The 27500-nt window shown below is 39.1% G+C and overlaps 1 protein-coding gene across 7 annotated transcripts in view; it reads left to right on the forward strand.

Annotated features, from left to right (window-relative positions):
• Nucleotides 1-27500, forward strand: part of LOC138030138 (proto-oncogene tyrosine-protein kinase receptor Ret-like) — a 50972-nt gene that overhangs the window by 17870 nt on the left and 5602 nt on the right. For 5 of the 7 annotated variants that reach the window (XM_068878018.1, XM_068878020.1, XM_068878017.1 and 2 more), the window contains 15 exons: nucleotides 949-997; nucleotides 5621-5816; nucleotides 6512-6619; nucleotides 10685-10875; nucleotides 12255-12377; nucleotides 13636-13706; nucleotides 14127-14167; nucleotides 15248-15344; nucleotides 16400-16499; nucleotides 18223-18358; nucleotides 21284-21391; nucleotides 24011-24201; nucleotides 26025-26147; nucleotides 26796-26866; nucleotides 27420-27460. In XM_068878018.1, the coding sequence (XP_068734119.1) occupies nucleotides 949-997; nucleotides 5621-5816; nucleotides 6512-6619; nucleotides 10685-10875; nucleotides 12255-12377; nucleotides 13636-13706; nucleotides 14127-14167; nucleotides 15248-15344; nucleotides 16400-16499; nucleotides 18223-18358; nucleotides 21284-21391; nucleotides 24011-24201; nucleotides 26025-26147; nucleotides 26796-26866; nucleotides 27420-27460 (1646 nt within the window). The remainder of the gene's footprint in view (nucleotides 1-948; nucleotides 998-5620; nucleotides 5817-6511; nucleotides 6620-10684; nucleotides 10876-12254; nucleotides 12378-13635; nucleotides 13707-14126; nucleotides 14168-15247; nucleotides 15345-16399; nucleotides 16500-18222; nucleotides 18359-21283; nucleotides 21392-24010; nucleotides 24202-26024; nucleotides 26148-26795; nucleotides 26867-27419; nucleotides 27461-27500) is intronic. The other 2 variants (XM_068878019.1, XM_068878021.1) reach the window with 2 other exon arrangements.

Genomic DNA, 27500 nt, shown 5'->3' on the forward strand with positions numbered 1-27500 from the left:
TACATTATTAAGTGATCTACGCTGACCAAAATTTGCGTGGCTCACATTTCGTTGGAGCTAAATTCTCAAAATGGTGGTCAATGAGGTAGATTTCAAACGTGCATTGAGGAGCGTCTCCGATAGTTTTAAAATACCTTGGCTTTATAGCATAGAAGCACTCTTTAAAGGAAAGGATGTATTTGCAAGCCTTCCAACCGGGTACGGCTCTGATCTTCAGAGCAGCACAGATCGTTGCCGATGAGCTGTTATTTTCCTCGATGTGTTCACATCTCAAATCTTCCAGGGCATTACGCTTTGTAGATTGTGCTTGAGAATGGCTAGGCTGGTCCGAGCAAGGCGTTGGGATTACATTGACTGGTAAGGAATAGCGGGAGACGTTTTCGAGTGGACAATCTTTTGAAGAGCGCTTTCGTTTCTTTTGTGCTGACAACAATTCCTACAAATATACGTCGAATCGATTTCCACTTTACACTCCATAGATAACCATTGCGCTCGTACTTTAAAAGAAAAACCTCTTTGACAATCAAAAAGATTTTTATTCGTATTTTGTACCGTGCTCAAAGTACACACGAACTCATCGTAAAATCTCTCACGGTGGTTCTCACGGTGTTGATGTGGAGAAATAAAAATAAAAGCCAATCAAAACTCGTTGTTTCAATGATGTAATGATTGATAGGTAAAAACCAATCAAATCATTTTCCACACATTCCAGGAAAAATCACGTGGTATGGAACACGATTATCAACGGTAAATCACAGACGCTCCTCTCCGATTTTTTTTTTTCGGAGAGCGAACGGCTGTACACAGGCTATTGATTTTACGACACAATTGAAACTCGCTCTATTACATACTCTTAAAGACTTGAATAAATACTTTTTTTCTGCAGTCGTGAATTACTTTTCCTCAGCATAATTTGTTCTGTTTCACATTGTCTTGTTTGCTTCACAGGTCTAATGATTCGCCAAGGTCTCCAAACGCTAGCATGCATAATAACGAGGTAAAACTTATTCCTCAGTATACTATAAATTGGTATTTGTAGTTACATTAGTGAGATTTAGCATTCTTTACGTGAAACCGCAAACTACAGGCTGGTGCTCTTCATAAAATCATGAAAATTCTCTAAGTTGTCTTTTTCTTTTCAGAACTTTTTAGTTATATGTAAGTTAAAATCGAAAAATGAGCCAAAATCAAACTAGTTTGCAATTATTGATGTCATTGGAGTGATGCGCCTGTGGGAAGCCGGATAATAATTAACAATTATTGGACGAGGTTGAGCAAAATATCGTGATTTGTTATTTGCCTCAGCCTTCGGCTTCGGCAAATAATTGATCTGCGAGACACTGACAAATCACGATATTTTGCGATAACTGAGTTCAAGAATTGTTTTATCATTCGATCACCGAGTTTGTTTTTAATTTTTTGAGGGAAGCGGTAAGCGCGCGCTGCTGGCAGAGATCAATTGGTTTCCTTCTCAGTTAAATAATTTATTCTGTCGACTTGACTTGACTGTACGTACAGTCAACTGTCAATTAACAAAATGTATGCCTTCAAATGGCTGAAGACTTCCAGGAACAAGTTCACAGTCTTCAAGGATTTGAAATCCGAAAAAAAAAGGGAAAATGTGTTCATGATTTCAATTGCGCATGAGCAGAATATTATTTACAGCAAAACAATTATTTGTTGGCAGTTATTTGCAGGTCACGTGGTGGGCTCTCGGCCAATGAAAAGGAAGGAGAAAATACATCGAATGATAAACAAAATTATTATATCTCTCAGATAATCTGCACGCTGTGATTGGCTAAATTAGCGGGCCGTATTCTACGATACGACCCGCTAAATTTAAATTTTCGATAAAACCTTCTCTAGCACGTTTTTCATTTCTTTACTGTTACATAAACATGTAAAACTGTTTGAATCCTGCAAGCAACTGTTTTAAATGGCCAAGAAATTTCATCGTTTTTCGGATCTTTATGGCGGTTGAACCCTGCGCTTGACTTTAATTAGTTTCCTTTCCCGCGCGGCTAATTACCACAGAGATATACCTTATTAGTAAAATCAGAAACCCATAAGGGTTGAAACGTGTAACGCACGTTTACAGCTTCCGAATATTCAGTGCGAACTGATTGGTTGAATGTTTCAGTGCTAAGTACCATATTTGGAAACCCCTCGCTCTTGTTGTTCCAAATATGGTACTTAGCAAATCGAATATTCAGAAGCTTGTTTCCCAGCACACAAGGGGCCGTTACACATTTCAACCCTTATGGGTTTTTGGTAAAATCCAACTGGTGGTCTATTATTAATGCTGCGTTCTGATTGGTTGAGCTACTAGTAGGCTATTTGCTATAGCCCACTAGTAGCGAAAAGCGCCGGCCTTTAAAACCAAAACAACAATTAAAGTCTAGCTTTAACTATCGAAAGATGTTTTGTCTCGACAGGGCTATTGACTCAGAGCCCATTCGGGCTCGAGGAATAATTGTTAATTACATGAAATTTTCGCGACACGATAATCTCGCGATTTTACGATGCGCGTATTTCGCGACACTTAAATTTCGCGATTTTGAGAAATTCTTCTACTATGAATCACTTTAATTTCGCGATCTTTAGTAAGACGCTATTTAAAGGTAGTTAGCTCATCCTTGAAGCAACTAGAACAACTTCATTTACAATAACGTCAAAACTTACAACAAGAGATGCTGCGATAGGTGTATATGAGAACAGTAACAAAATAAAAGTTCTAACAATTTCCACAAGAATTTTACGCTTGTTCGTTAATTTTAGTCAAATGATTTCTTGATAGATATGGTCGTTTGTGTAAATTTCGGGATGGAATCGGAATCATAAATCATACTTAAAATCCTTTAAGACTCACGAATCTTTGTTTTAAAAACCCGGGAATCATGACCGACAGAGACACCTAGGAAAGCTCAACAAAAATACATGCATGAATTAATTACTTCCGATCTAGGGAATGTCCAAAAAAATCGCTTTATAAATCATTGTATTAATCATTTAGGTAAAAACCAAGAAATGAAGAATAAAAGAAGAAGACTGATAATTAATGATTTCCCCTCTATCCCCGATTGTAAATTGCCTCAGAATAGATAAAAACATGATTTTGTTATTCACTTAATTTTCGCCTCATGCGACACTTAGGGTGCGTTCGATTGACCGTATTCCGGAATAAGAATACGTGGAGTGATGATTTAAAACCGTATGTTTGGCGCTTTTTAAGCAACAAGGATAATAAAGATAAGTTTAAAATACCATTTTAGCAAGTGTTTGATAATTTTAATGTGAATCTCCCGTAAAAACGAAGGATTTCTAACTTCTATTCTATGTATTCCTATTCCGGAATACGGTCAATCGAACGCGCCCTTATATTTCAATGCTCGTCACGAAGTGTCCCCTTGTTTTTCTCCCCAACTTCAACATCACTCGTGTCTCGGAATACAGACAATTGACGTCACAAAGTGTCTCACAAATGCTGCTATTCAAGTACTGTTTAAAAAACGAGCAACAGTGTTTTATCGCGTTTAGACCCGATGAAACACGTGCTTCAAAAACATTCAACAAAAAGAGTGTCCCTCGGGAGTCCGAACAGAGGTTCAAATTGTGAGGGGAAGATATTAGCATACAAGAAAAACAAGTGGACCTTATAAGCAGTATGGTAATTTTGAAAGCAATTTTTTTCCCTTCAGTCCTTTCCTTGTTGCAGTCGGTGGTTGAAGAAGGTTGGTTAAAAACGCTGCGTAAGAGAAAGTTCAGAGACTTGAAAACTGCTGATGAAGAAAAAGCCTTGTTGGAAAAATCATTTTTGAAAATCAACAGATATGTCACAAATCGGTCTTTCAATAGTCGCACAGTGGCAGAATGCAAGGCTGAACAAACAAGGAGCTAACGAAGAAGCAGGGTTCCACGTGGAACGGGAAAAAATTCAAAGACTAGATACAAACATTAGGGAGCTTAAGCAACGACAACGGCGACGGCAACGAGAACGTCACGAATTTGCATATTTAGTGGGTAAAAACAATAGCTTTGCACGCCCTGCACGTGCGTTTTTCACTTTTGTCCATTTCGTTGCCGTCGTCAGCAAAACAACAACGTGAAATAGCCAAGTTTTTGGTTTTATGAAGAACGTCAGCACTTGAGGATAAATTTTCATTTTCTCTCCTAAAATGGAGAGCCGTTCCGACTGGTGTCATCTTTGAGGAAATACCACACCCTTGTCATATTAAAAACGTTGAAATAGTCACGAAGCGATTACAATAACGCAAATTTATATTTTGAGATGACGTTCTCGTTGCCGTCGCCGTTGTCTTTGCTTAAGCTCCCTATTACCACGACGGCAGAGTCGTTGAATTTTTTGGTTGACAAAATTTTCTGAAGAAGTTTGGAAGGAGGATGGGTAAAAGTATCCGCCAAGAAGTTTGTAATGGCTGAAATTTCGATGAAAATTATTAGGACTATTTTATAAAGATCACGGTAATCATATTTTCATTGATAGGACGTTTTCAACCAACCTCTAGAGACACCAATAACAATAGAGAAATGTGCGGCTCCTGGTGGACGAACAAAAGAAGCGAATGAGAGATCTTTTGTTTTCGTCCACCAACATGGCGGCGATGACGTCACGTGAAAACCTCCTATACTTCAGTGATAATTTCATTGTTTATGTATTGTACCCCAATTTCCCCCGAGACCTAAATCAAAACCCTCTCCGGGCTTTTCAGAACGGATCATTCAGTATACCGGCTATAAAGATGTATGCACGTGACTGATTTCTGTCATCTGGGAGGATAATAGGCTCATGAATTATTAATGAGTTTTTGAAGTAAGGATAAACAGCTGCATTTACCTTAAGCTACAAATAACGCAAACCTTCACGTTATGTTACATTCTCGTCACCAGAGCCTTGGATCGACCCAAAACTCTGGGAAACTCTATGCAGGAGAACATGCGCCGTAGAGTTCTGATAGCCAAAAACTGGCTATTGGAACCTTACGGCGCCTGCTCACTCCTCGCTCTAACATGAATGCACCAATTAGAGATACTTTTGATTGTTCTTCGCGAAAACCAATCAGAAGATACTTTGTTTCAGGATTCCCCAGAGCTCTTCTCTCGCTCAGCCAAGAGAAGAGCTCTGGGGTCGAGATTACCTTATCTTATTGCTGGAAAAAGGGAACAAAGGTTAAAGGGACACTTTCTGATTGGGCGTGCATTTTATAAAGTTCATTTCTGGACAAGTGCGCTCGTTTTTTTGCAAGTAGTTTATCATTAAACTAGTTCAGGAAAAACGCAAATTTCGGCCTAGCGTTTGCTGTATTAACATGATCTCTTCTCTAAATTAAATATTATCGTTATTTTCTAGTTTCCTTTGAATTTACTGTTATCGTTAATTTAGGACACTGTGCCCCTGGACTGGTGGTAGCAGAGAAAATATGGAAACTAAAAGTCATGTCCGGAGTTTCTAATCTTTAGGAACCGCTTCTTTCCACTTCACCACTTAGGATCAAGATAAAGTCAGAAGTCTCCCATACAATATCTTTTATTTTTCTAATAATTCTACTGGGATTGATGAATCCTTTCAAAAGCATTGTCACGCTGTTTTTGATCTTTGCAGGTACATGAGCCACGACGAAAAGAGAATATGCAACACATGTATACCAATATGTCGGCCTTAAACAAACAAAATCATGAATGGGAATACCCTCGAGAAAAAGTTCGCATCAAGAAGTACATTGGCAAAGGGGCGTTTGTCCTTGTCGCTAAGGCGTTTGTAGATGACCTTGGAATTGTGGCTATTAAAATTCCAAAAGGTAAAACAAAGTGAGGAAATATAAGAAGTTGAAGATAGCCCTCTTGCGGGCTCTCATTTTTATAAAGGCTATGTTACACTAGGCAATTTTTTGTGCTACTTGTCTCGCAATTTTGTTGCGGCACAATTTGCACGAGAAATTGCCTAGTGTAACATACCCTGCCACAGACATTCCACCCAACAATCTTGTTGCCGCCACCGTTGTTGTTGTTGTTGTTGTTGTTGTTGTTATTATTATTATTATTATTATTATTACGTTCCTTTAATCTCGTGTGATCATCGAAAACCGGACAAGTTGCAAGAAACGTAACCTGGTGTGACAGCCATCAAGCAACTTGTTTCGAAATGTGAGAACTTTTTTCGCAACAAAATTTCGAGACATTTGCAGGAAAAAATGCCGAGTTTAACAGAGGCTTAAAAATGTCCAATACACACATGATGAAATTCATGGCACTTTCCCTATACATCACAAAATGTCACAGAGTGTCTTCTTATTAAGCCTTAGAAATTCATGCACTCGTATGATTCCGGACCGAATCGGACTCCACTCAGTCCTGTTACCATCATTAATTGACGGTTTCGTGAGCAAATACTAAAATCTGTGCACAGATTAAAACTGTGGCCTGGGTTTTCAGTTCTACAAGTTCGCCCGGTATATGGTATGAACTAAGCCTGACTCTTTCGTTGTTGTGTTAGTCAAAGCAAGACAGTCAAACAAGGAAGCTCTTTTGGCGGAGTATGAACTTATGAAGCAGCTTCAACATCCCAATATTATACGACTGATGGGAGCTGTGACGCTGTCAGGTAAGCTTTGTTGTTGAAAGTAGTTAGATTTTAGGCGTGGTAACTCACCTTGTTTGACACAATATGTTTGGACATTAGCTGGTCAGGGGCCGGTTAGCGCTAACCGTTGGTAAAGAGGTATCAAAACCTATTGGTATTTAACGCTGGTTAGCGCTAACCATGCTTCCAACAACCTGGGCTAGGAAGTCAAACCAAAGTAAAATGAATTGCCATCAGTGTTCAATTAGATGACGAGCACGATGATGTCAATTACTATTATGGTGATGATGATGATGATGATGATGATGATGATGATGATGTTGATGATGATAATGATAAGTGATGACGAAACTTGTTTGGGCGGTGTATTGACGACAACGTACGAAGACGAGAACGACGATGATGACGACAACGAAGACGACAACGACGATGATGAAGATAACGATGAGGACGACGACGAAGACCACAATGATGACGACGATGACAACGATGACGATGACGGCGAAGGCGACAGCGACAATGATGACGACTAAGAAGACGACGACGACGATAACGATGATGACGACGACGCAAACAAAAACTACGACGACGATGACGATGATGATAATAATGACGTTCCGATGAAGAGAATGATGATTTCAACCAAGGTTATAATGACGATAACGATGATGATGAAAATGATCACTGGATTAGTAGTACCATTTACAAGTTTCCTTGTTGCTACGAGTAACGAAGATGCCTACACCGAGGGTTGACGACGACGATAATGATGACAAATGCGAAGAAGAAGACGGTGACGATCATCGAAGCGATGACAATTGCCTCTTCCAGGAGATCAAAACGATTCAAAATAGTTTTTGACGAGCCTCTTTATTGATCAGACAAAATTCTGGAACTAGAAATGAATGGTTTATACAGCTAACCAAGGAAAGTTCCTATATGTTAGTAAACTAGAAATTCAATCAGCTCTCTGCAAACATCTTTATCGTCGTCGCAGAAGAAGACGGTGACGATCATCGAAGCGATGACAATTGCCTCTTCCAGGAGATCAAAACGATTCAAAATAATTTTTGACGAGCCTCTTTGTTGATCAGACAAAATTCTGGAACTAGAAATGAATGGTTTATACAGCTAACCAAGGAAAGTTCCTATATGTTAGTAAACTAGAAATTCAATCAGCTCTCTGCAAACATCTTCAACGTCGTCGCCCACTTTGTTGTCATCATGATCTTTCTGTCTCCAACGCAGAACAAAGAGTTGATTATTCACTTACTTTTGTCCCAATCTTGTCTTCTTCCAGCCACGATCCCCCCGGAGAACTGCGGCCAACCCCAGCGACCCTTTCTTTTTCCGTTCCTTCTCCTTGGGGTATCTTCTTTCTACCTTATCTCATCCTTATTACCGTTCGAATAAATGCCTGCCCATTGTAGTGTCATGACGTTCTGTTAGAAACCGCAGATAACGAAAACGGAAAGGGGCTGGTAGGGCTAAGCTCCCACGCCTTTTTTAATTGGTTGCTTTTGTAAGACTCTGGATGATCATAAGATATATACCCAGAAATGCACGTAACTTGAGCTAGATGCACGCAGGTATCCATAACCAGGAGCGTGCAACTCCAATTATGAATAATAGGGACCTTAAAGTGGCTCAAACCAGTTTCAACTTCTTGAAGAGACCTTGTTATTAGAAGGCTGGACACTACAATACTTTATCACGTAACAGCAATGTTATGGTACCATGTGGAATATCAATTGTTGCTGAACAAGATCCATCATTTTGTGACGTAACAAGTTACCTTGGCAACATGAAACTGCTAAAGTGTTTTAGTGTCAATCCTTCTGATAAGATGTTTCTTTCAAGTGTTGAAACAGGTTTGAGCCACCTTAAGCACGCACGTTACTGAGACGCGGACGGCAACCGGATGTGAGCTCTTTTCTCTTTTAACTTATCTTCACACAACCACATTTACGTTGCTAAGTATCTTTTATCCATTAGCAATAATTAGTATAAAAATCTGGGAGACATTACCGTCCTGGCACGCGAAATGTTCTCTTCCTGGTTGCGTCTTTAAAATGCACGTGCTTAAGCTCCCTAGTATTAGGTCTTTGTGACGGCATTTTCACAGATGAAGCCATTTTTCGATGACATAGTAAATAAGATTCGGTCTTGCACGAGGGACCATTCTCAATCCCATGGGTGATAATTTCTCATGAAAGACTTGTGATTAGCTGAAAAGGTCTCGTTTCGAGGGAAAATCAACCTAAATATGAGTCGGTATCTAACAAAGCAGTTTCACGAATACCTTGAAGTTGTACTCTCCTAGTGATGGACTCCTGATGTACGCTGATTTCAATAAGCGTCACGAAGTGTCCCTTCGCTCTTCTTCCCGGTAAACTTGAACATCGCTTTCTTCTCGGAATACAGACAATTAACTTCACAAAATGTCCCCGAAACCCTTGTGCACAGGAAAAGACAAACAGTTGCATTTATCATATCCTAAAATAACTTTATCCCTAACACTTGTCAATAGATTTTATCACTTATCAGGTTTTAACATTTTTCGATAACACGTTTTAACAGTTATAGTGTAATATTTTGTTTCACGTTTCAATGACATCTTGTGACGTTAATCGTCTGTATTGGAGAAGCAGGCGTAGGTCAGTTGGTTAGTGCTCGCCATTCGGAGCAAGATCGGAGCAAGAGGTCTCCGGTTCAATCTTCAGTGATTTCAACGTCTGTTTCGAATTTTCTCTGCTCCGTGTAGCTATGGCTTTAAATCCCCGTAAAATGGAGCACTGACAGAGGGAGGGGGGCAAAAAGGGCGCGCCGTCGGCTCCCACTGATACCAGTTTCGTAACTGAAGGAACTACCGACGTTAAATAAAGAGGCTTTACCTTTACCTCTAATGTAAAAGTTATAAATTTGTTAAAATTACTCTAATAAGGATCATTCTGAAATTGTTCAAGTGACGTGTCGTGATCCAATCAGCCTCGTTCAGACCTCCAGGAGATTGTACCTCCCTTCCTCTCGTGTAGGATCCATTTGTGAAATCTGATAAAAACTGCCTCCCGCACTCCCCTCGTCAACCAGTTCAGATCCCTGTCCAAAATTCGTACCTCGTCGATCGATGCGAATGACGAACGGACGACTTACCTTATTGTTGGAAATAGTTAGCAAATGCTTAGATTTAACGAGACACTTTGTGTTTGATATCAAACATGATCCTTCGCCCGCAAGGACTAGGGCTAAAGGTCAGTAGCCCATGAGGCGAAGCCGAATGGGCTATTAGAGAGTTAAAGCATGACGTTTACGCCAAATGGCAAACGTCGGAGTGAAGTTAGGGTTTTGCCAAAAATGTAAAAACCCTTCTTGATATTAGCTAATTTCAGTCCTGTTAGCTTCAGATATCAAGCAACTTCCCAAAGGAACGAGACAAGTTAAAATGAGAGAATTTTCACGCTTTTATGATAAGCAGGAAACTGCCGTTTCCCGTTTGCCGATGGCCGCAAACGTCATGCTTAACTTCTCTATTGACCCGCATTAAAACGCCGGATTTACATTAGTCCACCAGCTGCGTGATACTAAAAGTATATAGTTATGTTTGATAACTAGCGCAAAAAGTGACCCCCAAAACGAGTTCCTCTTGGCCAAATGGCCCTGCTGTGTTAATTTGGTCCCCGCGCTGTTTGGTTAAGCTCCTATGCCGAGTACTACCTCAAGCTCGTCCTCAGAGTCCGCTTTTCTTTTGGTCAGCACAATTAAAAAACATGGGCTCTGGCAATTTCCAAAGCAGGACGTCCGCAAATCACAGACTTCCGCCTCGTCTGCGCATGCTCAGAAATTTGAAACAACAGTGGTTTTTAACGGTTACAAAATGGACCTTCACTACGACTGTGCATAGGTGGGAAGTGGCCATGCAGAGTCCGTGTTCTTGGTGCTGACCAAAAGAAAAGCGGACTTTAAGGACCACATTGAGTACTACCTGTTATCCACCAGAGAGACATGTTCTTGAACATCAACTGTTTCAAAAGTTCTAGTTATCATTACTGGGGTTTTTACTTATCTTAATTATTTGGAATTCTGCAGATCCGATCATGGTAATGTTCGAGTATATTCCATACGGTGATTTGCTCGGATTTCTGAAGAGAAGTCGAGGTCTTGATGACCAATATTTCAATGACCCTGACGTTAAACCGACAAGTCCTCTTACACCACAGCAGCTTTTGAAGTTTGCTGGGGAAATTGCTGATGGTATGACATATTTGGAAGCGAATAAGGTATTCGGTAATTCTGTTAAATATTGTCTCAAAACGCAGGGTTGCTCAATACAATGGCAAATTTAGAATCGTAGTACAATAATTGATAAATGTTAAGGTAAATTTTCAGAGTTTTAATGAGGAAACAAATCTCTTTACAATTTTTAGTGAAATTACCACTTCGCTCCACAGTTTCTAGGGTGGATGGTCGATGTCGCTGTGAATGTAAATTAAACTGTCTCATATGTTTTAACGAAACAGAAAAGTAGATTTTCGAAAACGCAGTAATGTGTGGGGGGACCTGAATGTATTATGTATTATTTATTATACTAATTTGCTCTTGACGATTCGCTTTGATCGTGTCGTCACAGCTGCCATCTTGGTGTACAAAACAAAACATTCAAAGGACTCATCGTGCAGAGCTTGGTATTTTATTTGTACCTTGACATGGCCGTCTCAGCCCGTGGATGCAAACAAGCAATTAAAGCGAAAGTAGAATATGATTATTGACATTTTGTTATATTCTGTGGAAAACGTTACAAGACATAAATACAATATGGCACGTTGAATCACGGCGCACATGTCCAGACATGCAGGTAATTAGATGAAAGCAGATTTCAATAAGCATCACGAAGTGTCCCCTGGCACTTCTCCTCAACTTCAATACCAATCGTTCATGAGAATGCAAGCAATTGACGTCAAAAATTGTCCACTAAGCTCTGCTCCTTAACCAAACCTAAAAATAACAGTAATGTAGCAGCTCTTATAACCTGCTATTGTTTGGCATTATAAGCAGCTTCTATTGTTTTGAAGTCACTGTTTCAACTGTTTAGTCTTTTGCTTTTAAGCAATAGGAAACGTTTTCCGTGTTTACATAGTCTGATATAAACACTTCGTCTCGGGTTTGCATAACTGTCTCGAATTCTCCCCACCCCTCGAGTGTTTATATCAAGCTATGCAAACATAGGAAAAAAAGTTTTCTATTGCTTATATAAAATATTTCTCAAAGATAATTCAACAAATGGCTTCTTTCACTTTTTGATTGAAACAGATTTTCTTGACACTCGCTCATATTTCCTACCAACCAATCAAAACGCGCTTCTGACAATACATAACCAATCAAAATTCGTGAGATCTCACAGCCGCGTTTACATACTCTCATCTAAACGCAGCTATTGACCAATGAAAGTGCGCGTACTATCCTAGTTATTTTATAATTGGCTATGGTAGCTAGCCAATCACATTATATGTTACTAGAGCTGCTACATCACCTAAAAATAACGCTAACACTAACGTTATCGTTGGAAATATGTATGAAATGCTAAGACTTAAAGGTACACCTTAAGCGGTTGGATATCAAAGTTGTACTGATATTTCACTTTAAACTTTTTACTCTGTAGATAATTCACCGAGACTTGGCAGCCAGGAATGTGCTTTTGGGAGAAGAAGAAACATGTAAAATCACGGATTTTGGAATGGCAAGAGACGTGCAGCAAAATGATATCTATTTTAAATCATCGAGGGTATGTGTAAGGTCTCTGGTCACCGGAGGTTCCTCGCAAGGGAAGTAAACACTTCAAGTTCTGTATCATCAAAAATATTGTTTTCCTGCTCTGTAATCATGAGTTTAAAATACAAAATTGGATTACTCAGAGAGTAATTTAAAGAGGAAGCTTCTGCAGGTACTGGAGCGGAAATTACGTGAAACAAAATAAACAAAGAGTGAAAACAAAACAACTCCAAATAAAGACTAATCCCAACTGACCAAAAACACAATGCTTTCCGCTACCTGCAGAAAGACCCTCAGAAGACTTAAAAGTGGGATACTTTGTTCGGATCTACCGAACATCGTCAGCCAAAATGTAAATTTCAAGTTCTTGCCACGTAAAGTAACACATTCAAACGCCGCATAAGGGATGCAATTGAGATAAGATTACATAAGCCCTCTTTGAACAGAGACAATGGCTTCCAATTAGCAAGCATCGATGACACCATCTTAGCTCCCTCGGGATCATTATATAACCCTTGTTAACATTGAAATTTGCATTGTGGCTGACGAAGTTCGGTGGACTGCGAACGAAATATCCCCCTTTTAATTATTTTAATTGCGCTCTGATTACAGACATTTTTTTATATTTTAAAATTCAAGCTCTGCTGTTACAAAAAAGTCACATTTTTGTAATCCTGGGCTCATCTAAAGTCTGTCGGATTAAAAATAATCTTTTTGCCATTTTCGCAGTCTTATTTTCTGTCGTCGCCATTTTAAATTGTGTGACGTCATAATGATGACTTTGAGGCTGAAAAAATATTCCATTAAGGGCGCGTTCGATTGACCCAATTCCGGAATAAGTGTACGTGGAGTGATTTTAAACGGTATGTTTGGCGTTGTGAAGCAACAAGGGTAATAAAGATATGTTACAAAGAGAATTTCAGCAGGTGTTTGACAATTTTAATGTGAATCTCCGAAAAAACAAAGGATTTCTAACCTCTATTCCATGTATTCCTTTATCCGAATACGGAAAGGAAAGGAACTCTATTTAACACTCTAGTCGTTCTGGCGCTGGAGCAATAATAATTGGGGACACTGTAAACTGAAATTAACAATTTACACACGCAGCAGCAGTACAAGTCAACTTTTGACTTTAATCAGAGCTGAAATGGTCAGGTCTACAATGCTTGCGTTAATATGATGTGAGGGAGAAAATCTTCAAGCTGACTTTTGAAAGAGCTTTGTTACTGATTTATCGGATAAATTAGTAACAACTAAAATTTCATTTGCAGGGTCGCTTACCAGTAAAGTGGACTGCAATAGAGTCGTTACTTTATGGGATATGCACAACAGAAAGTGATGTGTGAGTATGGCAGACATCAACCTCTTTCTCAAGACGAATGGAGAAAACCTAGTGATGAACCTGGTCCCCAGAACGAGTACGCCACAACTGTTCGACCTCGTTTCCTGACCAGTTTTGTCAGCCAAAAACAGTTCTCTCTTAAAGGTCCGCTTTTACATCTCGCTAAATCAGAACGATTAAGGTCTTTTGGCCAAAGTTTTTCATACCTCAGTTCTGCATAACTCAATCGGTTCTGCTGGAAAGTGGTTTATCCGGTTGACAGGGTTATCCACCTTTTGAACAACCGAGGTTTGAGGTCGCTCACCTCGCCGCAGCGAGAAGCTCCTCCTAAATTAGCTATACCATTGGTGACACAAGATTTTTTACCGTATAGTTCGAGTAACTCTTGTATTGGTCATCCTGTTTTGACTCTATTTTCAGATGGAGCTATGGTATTGTCCTCTACGAAATTTTCACCATTGGTAGGTTGATGTATTTCTAACTTCTTTGTTCTCTACCTGTATCTTACCATTATAGTCTTGGATTTCGCATTTAATTCAATTTAACGACGAACTTGAAACAAATCCTCATGAAAGACTGGCAGTTAATAGAGCGACAACCATTGCTCAAAGAAATCTAAAAGACCCGCCCCTCATATATTACAAAAAGAGGGTGGTCAATCAAATATATACTCGTGGGATTCAAATTACAAAACCGAAAGGCTAAAACACGCGCTAGGGAGTCGTGTAGGCCTGTGCACTGCTAAACTTACAACCGAGTTTAACAAAGTGGAAAATATGAAAAGATTCAAACACTACTTATAATGGACAATCACGTATCATTTCGGTTTCAAAAGTGTGATTGCATGCGAATGCTAGAATTAAGGTCAAATGGATCATGGTTGGTCAGTGGAAATAACTTACAAGGTGTATTCTAAATCAACTGTTGTTGTAACTGACCACGAAGTTTGGACATCGTGCTGTGACGTCATGACCGGGATCGGGATTGACCGATAAAAACGTTCGGATTTCGCGATGAAGAGAAATTTTGGTCGGGATGGCGGGATTAAAGAACCACATTGGAGACCCTCATGAAGTAATTTTGTTGAATATGAAGTAAATAAAGATAGTGTGAACTTTCCCGTGAATTTCGTGATTTATGGTCAACCGTGGTGTTTTGAAAGTTCTTAAATTGCACTAGCTTCAGAGCTTTCAAAACATCACTCGTTCCCATAAATCCCAAAATGTATCCGTGTTTGTACAATTTCCTATACATAAAATATGAATTCCCTCACATAAGGGGATACGTATGACTTGTGTGGTGACAGCCACCTTACAGTGGAGGTGCTGTCGACTCTGTCATGACACAGAATCTTGGAGAAGTATGGCACGCCAAGATCAGACATGTGCAGACCAGCCTGGACCTTAACATAGGAAGGGCATATAGCCAGCCAGACAGGCAGGAATTAGGAGGAAAGCACAGCCAGTGTTTTTAAGATTGGAGGAGTCTGCCACCAAAGATAACAAAAAAGTGACAATGGATGTTTTCACACTCTGTTTAAGGTGGTAATCCTTATCCAAATATTCAAGATCATCGGATTCCTTATATGTTAAAGGATAACTACCGAATGCCTCAACCGGTACACTTGGATGATGAAATGTAAGTAACTGTTTGATCTCGATTGTTCGTGTTTATCTAACAAAAGGTTGGTGTTGCTCTTTTTCATGGTGTATTGTTAGTGGTCTTTGCTGTCCTCCGGCGAGTAAGGCGCAGTTTCGTTTTATTAAATTTTCGCGCAACTTTTCACGCAACGCCATTTAAGCTTGTTAAAGGCCAAAAACGCAAATATTTCGGCGCGCTCTTTGCTTCTTTCTCGTTTCCAGAGCCCGAACAATGGAAAGGAAAGGGTCTAGCCGTTCTAGCGGTGCAGCACTAATTGGGGTTACCGTAAACTGAAATTAACAATCAACGCAAATCAAGTCAAATGTTGGTTTTTGAGGAGAAAGAAAACCGGAGTACCCGGGGGAAAACCTCTCGTTGCATAGAAGAGAACAAACAAACTCAACCCACATATGACGCCGAGTCTGGAATCGAACCCGGGCCACATTGATGGGAGGCAAGTGCTCTCACCACTGCGCCCCCCTACCCCCTGCAATCCTCCCTCCCCCTTTCACCCCCCGGCATCCCCAGCATGCGCAATTGTTTGCCATGGACAACATTGGAAAGCAAGTTGCACACATGGCTGTTGCGCTGCGCAACAGGACAAGAGTTTGCGAGTTTTTTGGCCGTTGAAAGCTGTTTTGCATTGGGCAGTGTTTCATACAACTTGTCTCGCAATGGTGTTGAAAATGAAATTGATCAGTGTATCAACGGTTTCCTGTTCGTGTAGTTACGTCTCTTCAACTGATGGCACTTTTTCGTCATCTTTCATCTGGACGTTAAGCCGTAGGTCTACTGTACACTCCGAGCTAAAATAAATATGAATGGTCATAGTTGGCATTACTTTTTATTGGTAGAATTGGTTGAAAAGTAGAGAACGTTAATTGTACGTGGTCTTATATAAGGCTTGACAGACGTAGTTTGACATAAAAGCATTGAGGTTACTCTACTTGAGGCAGGCAGGCGACATGCAAAGTTGGTATGAGACAGCAACCGTGCTACTCTTGTCTCGAAATACTTGAAAAACTGGATTTTCTGGTTTGATCTTTCTTCAGCTATGCCCTGATGTGCGAGTGTTGGCAAAACGATCCAAATGATCGACCAACATTCGAAGCCATCAGCTCTACAATCAGGAGATTGCAGCGATGTCATAAGGTCGGAATCGTTTAATTTCATTTTTAATAAAGCAACCTCCTTTAGGAAATCACATCACTATGTTAAATAATTTTATAAAGGCTTTCGGGATTATTTCCTTTCTTTTTTTTTTTTTTTTTTCGGTGCGGCTTTACGGCTGTATCCAGACCTTCCCCGGTCCTAAAGGGGTTGTTAGCCTTCCTCTAAAGATTTCAAAAAGCTCTTGTCAGAAATTGTATTATTAGCAACACTAACATAATTTATGTGTGGGCAGAGGTCATGTGTAGAAAGGAACATTGCCTTTTGACTTCAGATTATCATCTTCAAATAGTTGATTTTCAATTAATAAGTAGAATTCATCATTACAGCGGACTGTAGCAGCCTGAGTTTCGCGTAATACCACGGGAAACTGTGAAGAGATAGATTACTTTGTCACCACTGAAAATAAACATCTAATGATAAAAACAAGCGATTTTATTCGAATACTGAAAATAAACACATAAAAATTGTTCACAAGTTTTTTCGCAGCTCTAATTTCGTCACCAAGAAAGATGTTAAAGTACTAAGGGTAGTTTTTGTCCCGAACATCTTAAGATTGAAATTTGAAAGAGTTGGCTTTTTTACATTTACTTGGACTAGATGGTTTCTAAAGATTGTCATTGCAAATTTCAATTGGATATCTCGTCCTGCTTAAATCTATTTGATAAATTATAAATATTGATACACGTGAGTTTCTATCGAAGTTATTAGACCAAGGTTTGGCTTAAAGCCACTTGCGACAGAACAATTTAGAATTTAGTTTATTAGTAATAATAATAATAATAATAATAATAACAATAATAACAATAATAATAGCAATAATAATAACAATAATAATAACAATAATAATAATAATAACAATAATAGATTTTTATTTCACATGATAATGTTTAAAGCTGAATAGCAAATGAAATCAAATTAAGTTTCAAATCATATTGGTTTTTGAGGAAAGAGGAAAACCGGAGTACACGATATGCCCAGGATTGACGCTGATTAGATGCAAGCGGATTTCAATAAGCGTCACAAAGTGTCCCCTTTTTCTTTTCGCCAACTTCAACGTAACATCACTCGTGTCTGGGAATTCAGACAATTAACGTCACAAAGTGTCCCCCAAATGTTGCTTCTCACGTAAGAATGAACAACTGCATTTACCCTAATCTACAAATAACGTTAACTTTTACCCTTACCTTATTGCTGCAAAGAGATAGCAAATGCTTAGACTTGTTGAAGGGACGCATTTTGTTAGATGTCAAAATTGGGCGCATTTTTGGACAAGCGCCCCGTTGGCTAGCAATTAGTTTATCAGGAAAATCGCAAATTTTGGCCTGGCGTTTATTGTGTTAACATGATCTCTCCTCTAAATTAACTATTAAAAGTTAATTTCTAGTTTCTGTTGAATTTACTGTTATCGTTAATTTAGGAGACTTTGCCCCATGACTTGTGGTAGCAGAGAAAATAAGGAAAATTAAAGTCGTGTCTGTGGACTGGATTTGAACTCGGAGTTTCTACGTCTTACAAACCGCTTCTTTTCACTTTACCACTAAGGATCAAGATACCAATTCTTTAAAAACGAAGATTTCTCAAAAAAAGTGAAAAGATTTCTCGAAAAAAGTCAGAAGACTCCGATAGAATATCTGTTATTTTTGAAAAATGCTAAGTTAATAAGTCATTTCAAAAGTATTATCGCGCCGTTTTTTTGTTTTAGCAGGTACATAAACCTGAATGGGAATACCCTCGAGAAAAAGTTCGCATCGAGAAGTACATTGGCAAAGGGGCGTTTGGCGTTGTCGCTAAGGCGTTTGTAGATGACCTTGGAATTGTGGCTATTAAAATTCCAAAAGGTAAAACAAAATGAGGAAATATAAGGAGTCAAAGATAGATCTCTTGCGGGGTCTCATTTTTATAAACCTATGTTACACTAGGCAATTTTTCGTGCTGCTTGTACCGCAAATTTGGTTGCGGCACACGTTGTACGATATATTGCCCAGTGTAACATACCCTTCCACAGACATTCCACCCAAAAATCTTGTTGTTCATTTATTATTATTATTATTATTATTATTATTATTATTATTATTATTATTATTATTATTATTATTATTATTATTATTATTATTATTATTATTTCATAGTCATACTGCTCAGCTTAAGTTTTTAACAGCTGGTAAATTTGTGGTGTCGGGCAACAACAAGTTGCCAATGAACACCAAATTGTTTCTTTTACCTGTCCTTTACATTTCCAATACTTTTCTTAGTATCCTTGCTGATCCCAGCAATGCAGACTTCTGGATTAAGGTAATTGATGTGTCTACTCCTATGCCCTTTAAGCTGCCCTTCAGTCGCAATGGCACTGTTCCTAAAGCCACCAATACAATTGGTTCGACTTTGGTTTTCACTTCCCACATCCTCCTCAATTCTCTGGCCAGATTTTGATACTTTTCAACCTTCTCGGCCTCCTTTTCCTTTGCTCCACTGTCTTCTGGAATTGCCACGTCTATAATATGACAGCTTTTCTTGCTTTTGTCAACAAGCATTAGATCTGGCCTCCTAGCCTCGATGTTATGGTCTGTCCGTATGCTGAAGTCCCAAAGGAGTTTGTAGTTCTCATTTTCCTGTACGCTCTCAGGGACGTGATTGTACCATTTATCATTCCGGCGGAACCCGCATTTTCCCGGCAGATCCCAGTGAATTGCCCTGGCCACATTATCATGTCTTTTCTTGTATTATTTCTGTGCCAATTTTGAACATTTTTGTCTCTGCACATTCGACATTTAGCATCTATCTGGGATTTGTCAATGGTTGCTTTAATATAATTTGTCCGTAATGCTTGATCTTGGGCAGCAATTATTAGTGCTTCTGTCTCTCTCTTAAGACTTCTTGCTTCAGCCAGCTCCATGTTTCCTCATTACTCTGGTCTTCAGTCTCTCTTACAAATTGTCCACGTAGTGGCTTTTCTTTCCATTCTTCTTCTTCTACATTCTTCTTCTTCTTCTTCTTCTTCTTCTTCTTCTTCTTCTTCTTCTTCTTCTTCTCCTTCTTCTTCTTCTTCTTCTTCTTCTTCTTCTTCTTCTTCTTCTTCTTCTTCTTCTCCTTCTCCTTCTCCTTCTTCTTCTTCTCCTTCTTCTTCTTCTTCCTCTTCTTCTTCTTCTTCTTCTTCTTCTTCTTCTTCTTCTTCTTCTTCTTCTTCTTCTTCTTCTTCTTCTTCTTCTTATTATTATTATTATTATGATTATTATTATATCATGCTGGAAGTTCTGGCGCAAGCTGCAACAAGCAGCCTAGGCAATCCAAAACGTGACTCAGGATCCGGGCTGAGTCCAACAGCACGGTCTTCTGCATTGTGTGGGTCTGAAGCCCAACATGGATATCCTCTAGGTATTTTTCCAGTCTGTCTGTATAGGTCCCCAATGCTCCTATAACAATTGGAGTAATGGTAACCTTTCTCAGCTTCCAGAGGGTTTTGATTTCAAAGGCTAGATCACGATATTTATTGACCTTTTTCTTCTCTTTCAGTATTATTCTTTCAGTATTATTATTATTATTATTATTATTATTATTATTATTATTATTATTATTATTATTATTTTCCTTTAATCTCATGTGATCATCGAAAACCGGTCAAGTCGCAAGAAATGTTGCCTGGTGTGACACCCATCAAGCAACTTGTTTCGAAATTTAAATTTAAAAAAAAACAACTCTACGGACTGGGAACTAACGAAATTGATTGACAGAAAATGACAAGAATATGCTAATAATAGAGATAAAGTTTCTCACTGCCGACGTTTTAAAGCCAGCCTTAAATGAAAACGTTGGCAGTGAGAAACTTTATCTCTATTATTAGCATATTCTTGTCGTTTTATGTCAATCAATTTTGTTTCGAAATGCATATATATGTGAGAGCTTTTTTCCCAACAAAATTGCGAGTGTAACAGAGGCTTGAATATCCAATACACATGCATAATGAAATTCATGGCACTTTCCCTACACATCACAAAGTGTCACAAAGTGCCTTCTTGTTAAGCCTTAGAAATTCATGCGCTTCTTTTTTGTTCTAGCCTCTGGTAAATTTAAGGCTTTGATTGTTTGGGTCTGTTTGTGACGACTATGCCAATGAATGGGAATCTGACTGTTGCTGTATCAGAGGGTACCACATATGTGCAAATTAATCATACCATTACAATTTTCTCAAATTTGATTGGTTCATTAACTGCTTTGTTTTTTCAGTAATTATTGTGGAGGGTTGTAATTGGACGGTAAAATCGGACAGTTGGCTGTAATCGGACAGTTACATCAGCCAATCATATTAAGTGCTCTCAGCTTAATCCACCAATCGCAGAATTTATCGCAATAACCATAGCAACAACCACCTACCCTACCAAACTGGGGATTTTGCAAAATGGACAAATTTGTAACATTAGTCGGTGAAAAAGGAATGCATTTGTTTTCTCGGAAATTGTAATGGTTGTGATTAATTGGTAACAAGACTTCGTGTCGTCCTATTTGGTCTGTAATCGTACTCGCGATTAAACAAATCGGACTCCCGCTACCAGGTCGTCCGATTGTGTTAATCACTCGTATGATTCCTGACTCCACTTAGTCCTTTTACCATCATTAATAAACGGTTTGCGTGAACAAATCCTAAAATCTGTACACAGATGAAAACTGTCGGATAAAGTTATCTGTGGCCTGGATTTTCATTTCTACGAGTTCGCCCGTATGATATGATATGGTGTGAACTAAGACTGACTCTTTTGTTATTGTGTTAGTCGAAGCAACGGAGTCCAACAAAGAAGATCTTTTGGCGGAGTATGAGCTTGTGAAACAGCTTCAACATCCTAATATTATACGATTGATGGGAGCTGTGACTCTGTCAGGTAAGCTTTGTTGTTGAAAGTAGTTAGATTTCAGGCATGGTAACTCACCTTCTTTGACGAAGAATGTTTGGACATTAGCAGGTCAGAGGCCGGTTACTCGCAGTCTGGCTAGCGGCGCTAATTAACTGTTGGTAAAGAGGTATCAAAACCGTATATGTTTCCATGGTATTTAACGGTGGTTAGCGCTAACCATGCTTCGAGAAACCCGGGCCAGGAAGTCAAATGAATTATTATCAGAGTTCAATTAGATGAAGAGGATGATGATGTCAATGACTATTATGGTGATGATGATGATGATGATGATGATGATGATGTTAATGATAAGTGATGACGAAAATTGTTTGGGTGATGTGATGACGACGACAACGACGACTATGACGACAAGGATGATTATAACGACGAAGACGTCAACCACGACTACGACGACGAAGACGACAGCGACAATGATGATCGTGACGACGACGAAGACGACGACGGCGATGACGATAATGACGACGACCAAGATGAAAACGACGATGATGATGACAAAGAAGGTTATAATGACGAATAACGATGATGACGAAAATTATCTCTAGAAAAGTAGTACTATTAAAACGTTTCCTTGTTGCTACGAGTAACAAAGATGCCTACACCGACGGGTTGACGACGAAGATAATGATAACAAATGCGAAGAAGATGACGGTGACCATCATGGGGGCGAGGATAATTGCCCCTTACAGAAGACCAAAACGATTCAAAATATTTTTTTCGAGCCTCTTTTGTTGCTTAGAGCAATTCTGGAACTAGAAATGAATTGTTTATACAGCCCTTCCAAAGGAATGTGCCTATATGTTAGTAAACTAGAAATTCAATCAGCTTTTTCCATCATTCTCATCGTCGTCACCCACTTTATGGTCATCATCATCATCTTTCTGTCCCCCACGGAGTTGATAAATCACTTTCTTTTGTCGTAATCTTGTCTTCTTCCTGCCACGATTCCCCGAAGGGCTGCGACCAACCCCAGCGGCCCTTTCTTCCGTTGTTTCTCCTTGGTGTATCGTCTTTCTACCTTATCTTATCCTTATTGCCGTACGGATAAATGCCTGCACAGTTGAGTGTCATGACTTCCTCTTAGGAATCGTAATTAATCCAAACGGGAAGGAGCTGGTAGGTTTAAGGTCCTACGCTTTTTTTATTTGGTTGCTTTTGTAGGACTCCGGATGATGATAAGAGATATGCACCTAATTAGATGCACGCAGGATCCCGTAACGAGGACCGTGCAACTCCAATACTAATACTAGGCCAATACTAGCCCAATACTAGGTCTATAATAGGTATATGTAACGGCATTTTCACAGATCAAGCTATTTTTCGACGAGATCTTAAATAAGATTTAGCTTGCACAAGTGACCACTCTTAAATCCCATGGGTGATAATTTCTCATGAAAGACTTGTGATTAGCTGGAAAGGTCTGGTTTCGAGGGAAAATCAATCTAAAAATAACTCGGTATGTAAAAACGCCGTTCTACAAATACATTGAAGTTGTACGCTCCTAGTGATAGGTTTCTCATGTACGCTATTTTTTATAACCATCACGAAGTCTCGCTCTTTTTCCCAACTTGAACATCGCTCCCTTCTCGGAATACAGACACTTAACGTCAAAGAATATCCCCTAAACTCCGGTTCTCTGGAAAAGATTAACAACTCCATTTATCATATCCTTAAAATAAACTGTATCCCTGATACTTTTTAATATAGAAATTGTAAATTTCTTAAAACTATACCCACAAGGAAAAAAAAACTGTGTATTCGACTCTCCTGGATGAGTCTTGATCTCTATGAAATTGCTCAAGTCACGTGTCATATGACTTGTGACCCGATTAGCCTCGTTCTAGATCTCCAGGAGATTGTACCTCCCTTGTGTAAGGTCCGTTTGTGAGATCTGATATAAACTGCCTCCCATACTCCTCTCGTGAACCAGTTTGGATCTCTGTCCAAAATTGGTATCTCATCGATGTGAACGACAAACGAGCGGCTTTCCTTATTGTTGGAAATAGGTAGCAAAATGCTTAGAGTTAGCAGGACACTTTGTTTTGGATATCAAAATCTTGCGTTCATCTAGCTAGTTACGAACATTTCATATAAGTATATAGTTATGTTTGATAACTAGCGTGAAAGTTGGCCCCCAAAACGTGTTCCTCTTGGCCAAATAGCCCTGCTACGTTAATTTGGTCTCTGCGTTCTTTGTTTAAACACCTATGCCGAGTACAACATCAGCCTCCTCCCCAAAGTCCGCTTTTCTTTTGTTTAGTTCCAATAACACGGACTTTGGCCACTTCCAAGGAAGGAAGTACGCAAATCACGGACTTCCGCCTCGTCTACGCATGTTCAGAAATTTGAAACAACAGTGGTTGTCAACGGTTACTAATTTGGACCTTTACCACGACTGTGCATTTGGAAGTAAGTGGCCAGAGTCCGAGTTCTTGGTGCTGACCGAAAGAAAAGCAGATTCTGGGAAAGATATTGAATACTACCTGTGACCCACCACAGACACTTGGTATTGAACGACAACTGTTTCAAACGTTCTAGATGTCACTACTGAGGCTTTTTACTTCTCTTAATTATTTTAAAACTCTGCAGATCCAATCATGGTAATGTTCGAGTATATTCCATACGGTGATTTGCTCGGATTTCTGAAGAGGAGTCGAGGTCTTGATGACCAATATTTCAACGACCCTGACATTAAACCGAGCAGTTCTCTTACATCAGAGCAGCTTTTGAAGTTTTCTGGGGAAATTGCTGATGGTATGGCATATTTGGAAGCGTGGAAGGTATCTAGAAATTCTGTTGAATATTCTGTTTCGAAACGCGGGATTGCTCATTACAATGGCATAATTAGAGTCGTAGTACTTAATTGATAAATAGGAACTTTAGATCGGAAGGCGAGTTAGACTTCCAGAACAAGTTTTCCGTACTGAGCATTTTTCGAAGTGTGCGTGCTCAGAACGGAAAACTTTTACTAAAGTTCCCGAGTATTAAAGAAACGTTTCAGACAACAAATCTATCTGCAATTTCTCGTGAAATGACCTCTTCGTTTCACAGTTTCTAGGGTGGATGGTCGAGGTCGCTGTAAATGTAAAACTGTTTCATATGTTTTAACGAAACAGAAAACGTAGATAGTGTGTAAGAGACCTCAATGTATTTTATATTATTTATTAACTAATTCGCTCTTGACGATTCGCTTTGATGGTTTCGTCACATCAGCCATTTTGGTGTACAAAACAAAACGTTCAAAGGACTCATCGTGCAGAACTTGGTAATTTATTTGTACCTTGACATGACCATCTCAGCACGTGGATGCAAACAAGCAATTAAAGCAAACGTACACTATGATTATTTACATTTTGCCATATTCTGTTGAAGACATTTCAAGACATGAATACACAATGGCAAAGTTGAATGGGGATGGAATTGAAAGAACAATTTTCCTTTCTTCTACGCGTTTTACCGTAGAGAACAATACGGATCAAAGAATTCTAGACATAAAAACGACTGAGTACAGATTAGGGAGTGCCCCATCATTTCAGGAGCTACAGTTCCTAGAAAGTACGATCAGTTTGTGCGTCTACATTAAAAAATATATACATATATATGGACTCCCACAACGGTCGGTGCTGGCAAAAGTACGCTTGAATCGTATTTTAATCATGCTGACTTCGCTCATGCGCATATGTCCAGACATGCAAGTAATTGGATGCAAGCAGATTTCAATAAGCGCTGCAAAGTGTTCCCCTTGCTCTTCATCAATCGTTGATGAGAATTCAGACAATGGACGTCACAAATTAAAGTGTCCACTTAACTCTGCTTCTTAAGAGGGGTGGCACTTAACTACCAAAACCGTTGCTATGGACTCCTCCAAATAGTCATTTCTCGAGTCCCTTTAACTCTACAGTTATCCTTTTTTGCCAAGTGTTTTCTATTTAACATTTCTTTGTCTGGTTCGACTCACAACCATATTTGGTAAATCGCGCGACCAAAACAGAAATGCCTAAAAACTCAGCGAGTTAACCATGTTTTTCACAAATTTTCTAATGCAACAGTATGAGAACATTCTAACACAAAATCTGTGCCATGGATTTTAAAAAGGTTATTTTTCAAAAAAATTATGACGTCATAAGGCCCTCCTTTGATACACTTTTCAAAATATCACGTCCATTTTTTCTGCAAATAGGAATTCCATGCTACTGTTTACGAAAAAATCATGGGATGGTTTCCATCCGATGAAAAAACCGCCTCGTCGTTTCGTTTCCTGTGAGTTTTTGTATGTTTTTCTCTGAAACGCACGACAGAGGACTGGGACTAATTGCGTATGCGCGTTCTGATTGAAGTGATGTCAGACTTCATTGGAAAAGTGACTTCAAAGAACCATTCAGTGCAAACCATTTTGTGGACTCTTGGCTAAAAATCTTTCTTAGCAATCATTGTCTTTCTGTAGTTAAGAGCCACCCACCTTGACCCAATTTAAAAATAAGACTAACACTAACATTGTCGTTGCAGATATGTAGCAAATGCTAAGACTTCAAGGGGCACTTTGTGTTGGATATTAAAATTGGATATTTGACGCATCATTACTTCGAAATTTTTGTCGCTGTAGATAATTCACCGAGACTTGGCAGCCAGGAATGTGCTTGTAGGAGAAGAAGAAACATGTAAAATCACCGATTTTGGAATGGCAAGAGACGTGCAGCAAAATGATATCTATTTTAAACGATCGAGGGTATGTGTAAGGTTTCTGCTCACCACCGGTTGTTCGCAAGGGAAGTGTACACTTTAAGCTCTGCAGTTACGAAAAAGTCAATTTTTTTTAAATCACGTGTTCATCTAAAATTTGTCTAAGTAAAAATAGATTTTTTGGCCATTTTCGCAGCCTTATTTTCCGTCTTATGACAGAAAATTGTATGACGTCATAATGATGTCTTTGAAGCTGAAAAATATTCCATTAAGGGTGCGTTCGATTGACGCTATTACGGAATAAGAATACGTGTTGTGATGATTTTAAACGGTATGTTAATTTGGCGTTGTGAGGCAACAAGGATAATAAAGTTGTATTTAAAAGAGAATTTTAGCAGGTATTTAACACTTTTAATTTGAATCTCCGTAAAAACGAAGGATTTCTAACTTCTATTCCATGTATTCCTATTCCCGAATACGGTCGATCGAACGAGGTTGGAGAACACTTTTCCCAATTAATTTTGAAACTTCAGCAGTAAAAGCTTTAATCAGAGGTGAAATAAATTTAATGGTCAGATCTACAACGCTTGCGTTAATGTGATGCGAGAGAGAGAATATCTTCCAGCTGACTTCTGAAAGAGCTTTGCCAATGATTTATCGCATCAATTTGTAACAAGTGAAATTTCATTTGCAGGGTCGGTTACCAGTAAAGTGGACTGCAATAGAGTCGTTACTTTATGGGATATGCACAACACAAAGTGATGTGTGAGTATGCCAAACATTAACCTCCTTCTCATTGCGAATGGAGGAAAACTTAGTGGTGAACCTCGACCCCAGAACGAGTGTGCGACAACTGTTCAACCTCGTTACCAGCACGAAGTTGCGAGGTTGTCGAATGAGCTGTGCCCATTCTTCTCAATCAATTGTTGCGTGATTTAATTTCGTTATCCAAAAACAATTTTCTCCATCATAGTGATTGAGATCTTCTTGTGGTCGCTCACCTCGTCAGAAGCCCCTCTTAAATTAGCTATGCCATTTCTGTGACAAGTTTTTATTTTTTATTTTTTATATTTTTATTTTTTTACCTAAATGGAGAATTGATCCTTGCACTTATCCAATGGACAATTTAAGCAATTCTCTTAAAGACACGTGACCTCTATGATGCCCGTGGCACTGCTCTACCAACTGAGCTATGAAGCCACTCAGTTTGGAGCAGGTCAATTTGTTGGGCTTACTGTGTTCCTGTGAAAAGACTCGATGAAATCAGAATAATCACAATTAGAGTAATTCTTGTATTCTTTTTTGACTTTATTTTCAGTTGGAGCTATGGTATTGTCCTTTACGAAATTTTCACTATTGGTAGGTTGATGTTATGGTAACGTCTTTGTTCTGTCTTTAT

The sequence above is a fragment of the Montipora capricornis genome, chromosome 13, assembly GCF_036669925.1.
Source record: "Montipora capricornis isolate CH-2021 chromosome 13, ASM3666992v2, whole genome shotgun sequence".
Lineage (NCBI taxonomy): Eukaryota > Metazoa > Cnidaria > Anthozoa > Scleractinia > Acroporidae > Montipora > Montipora capricornis.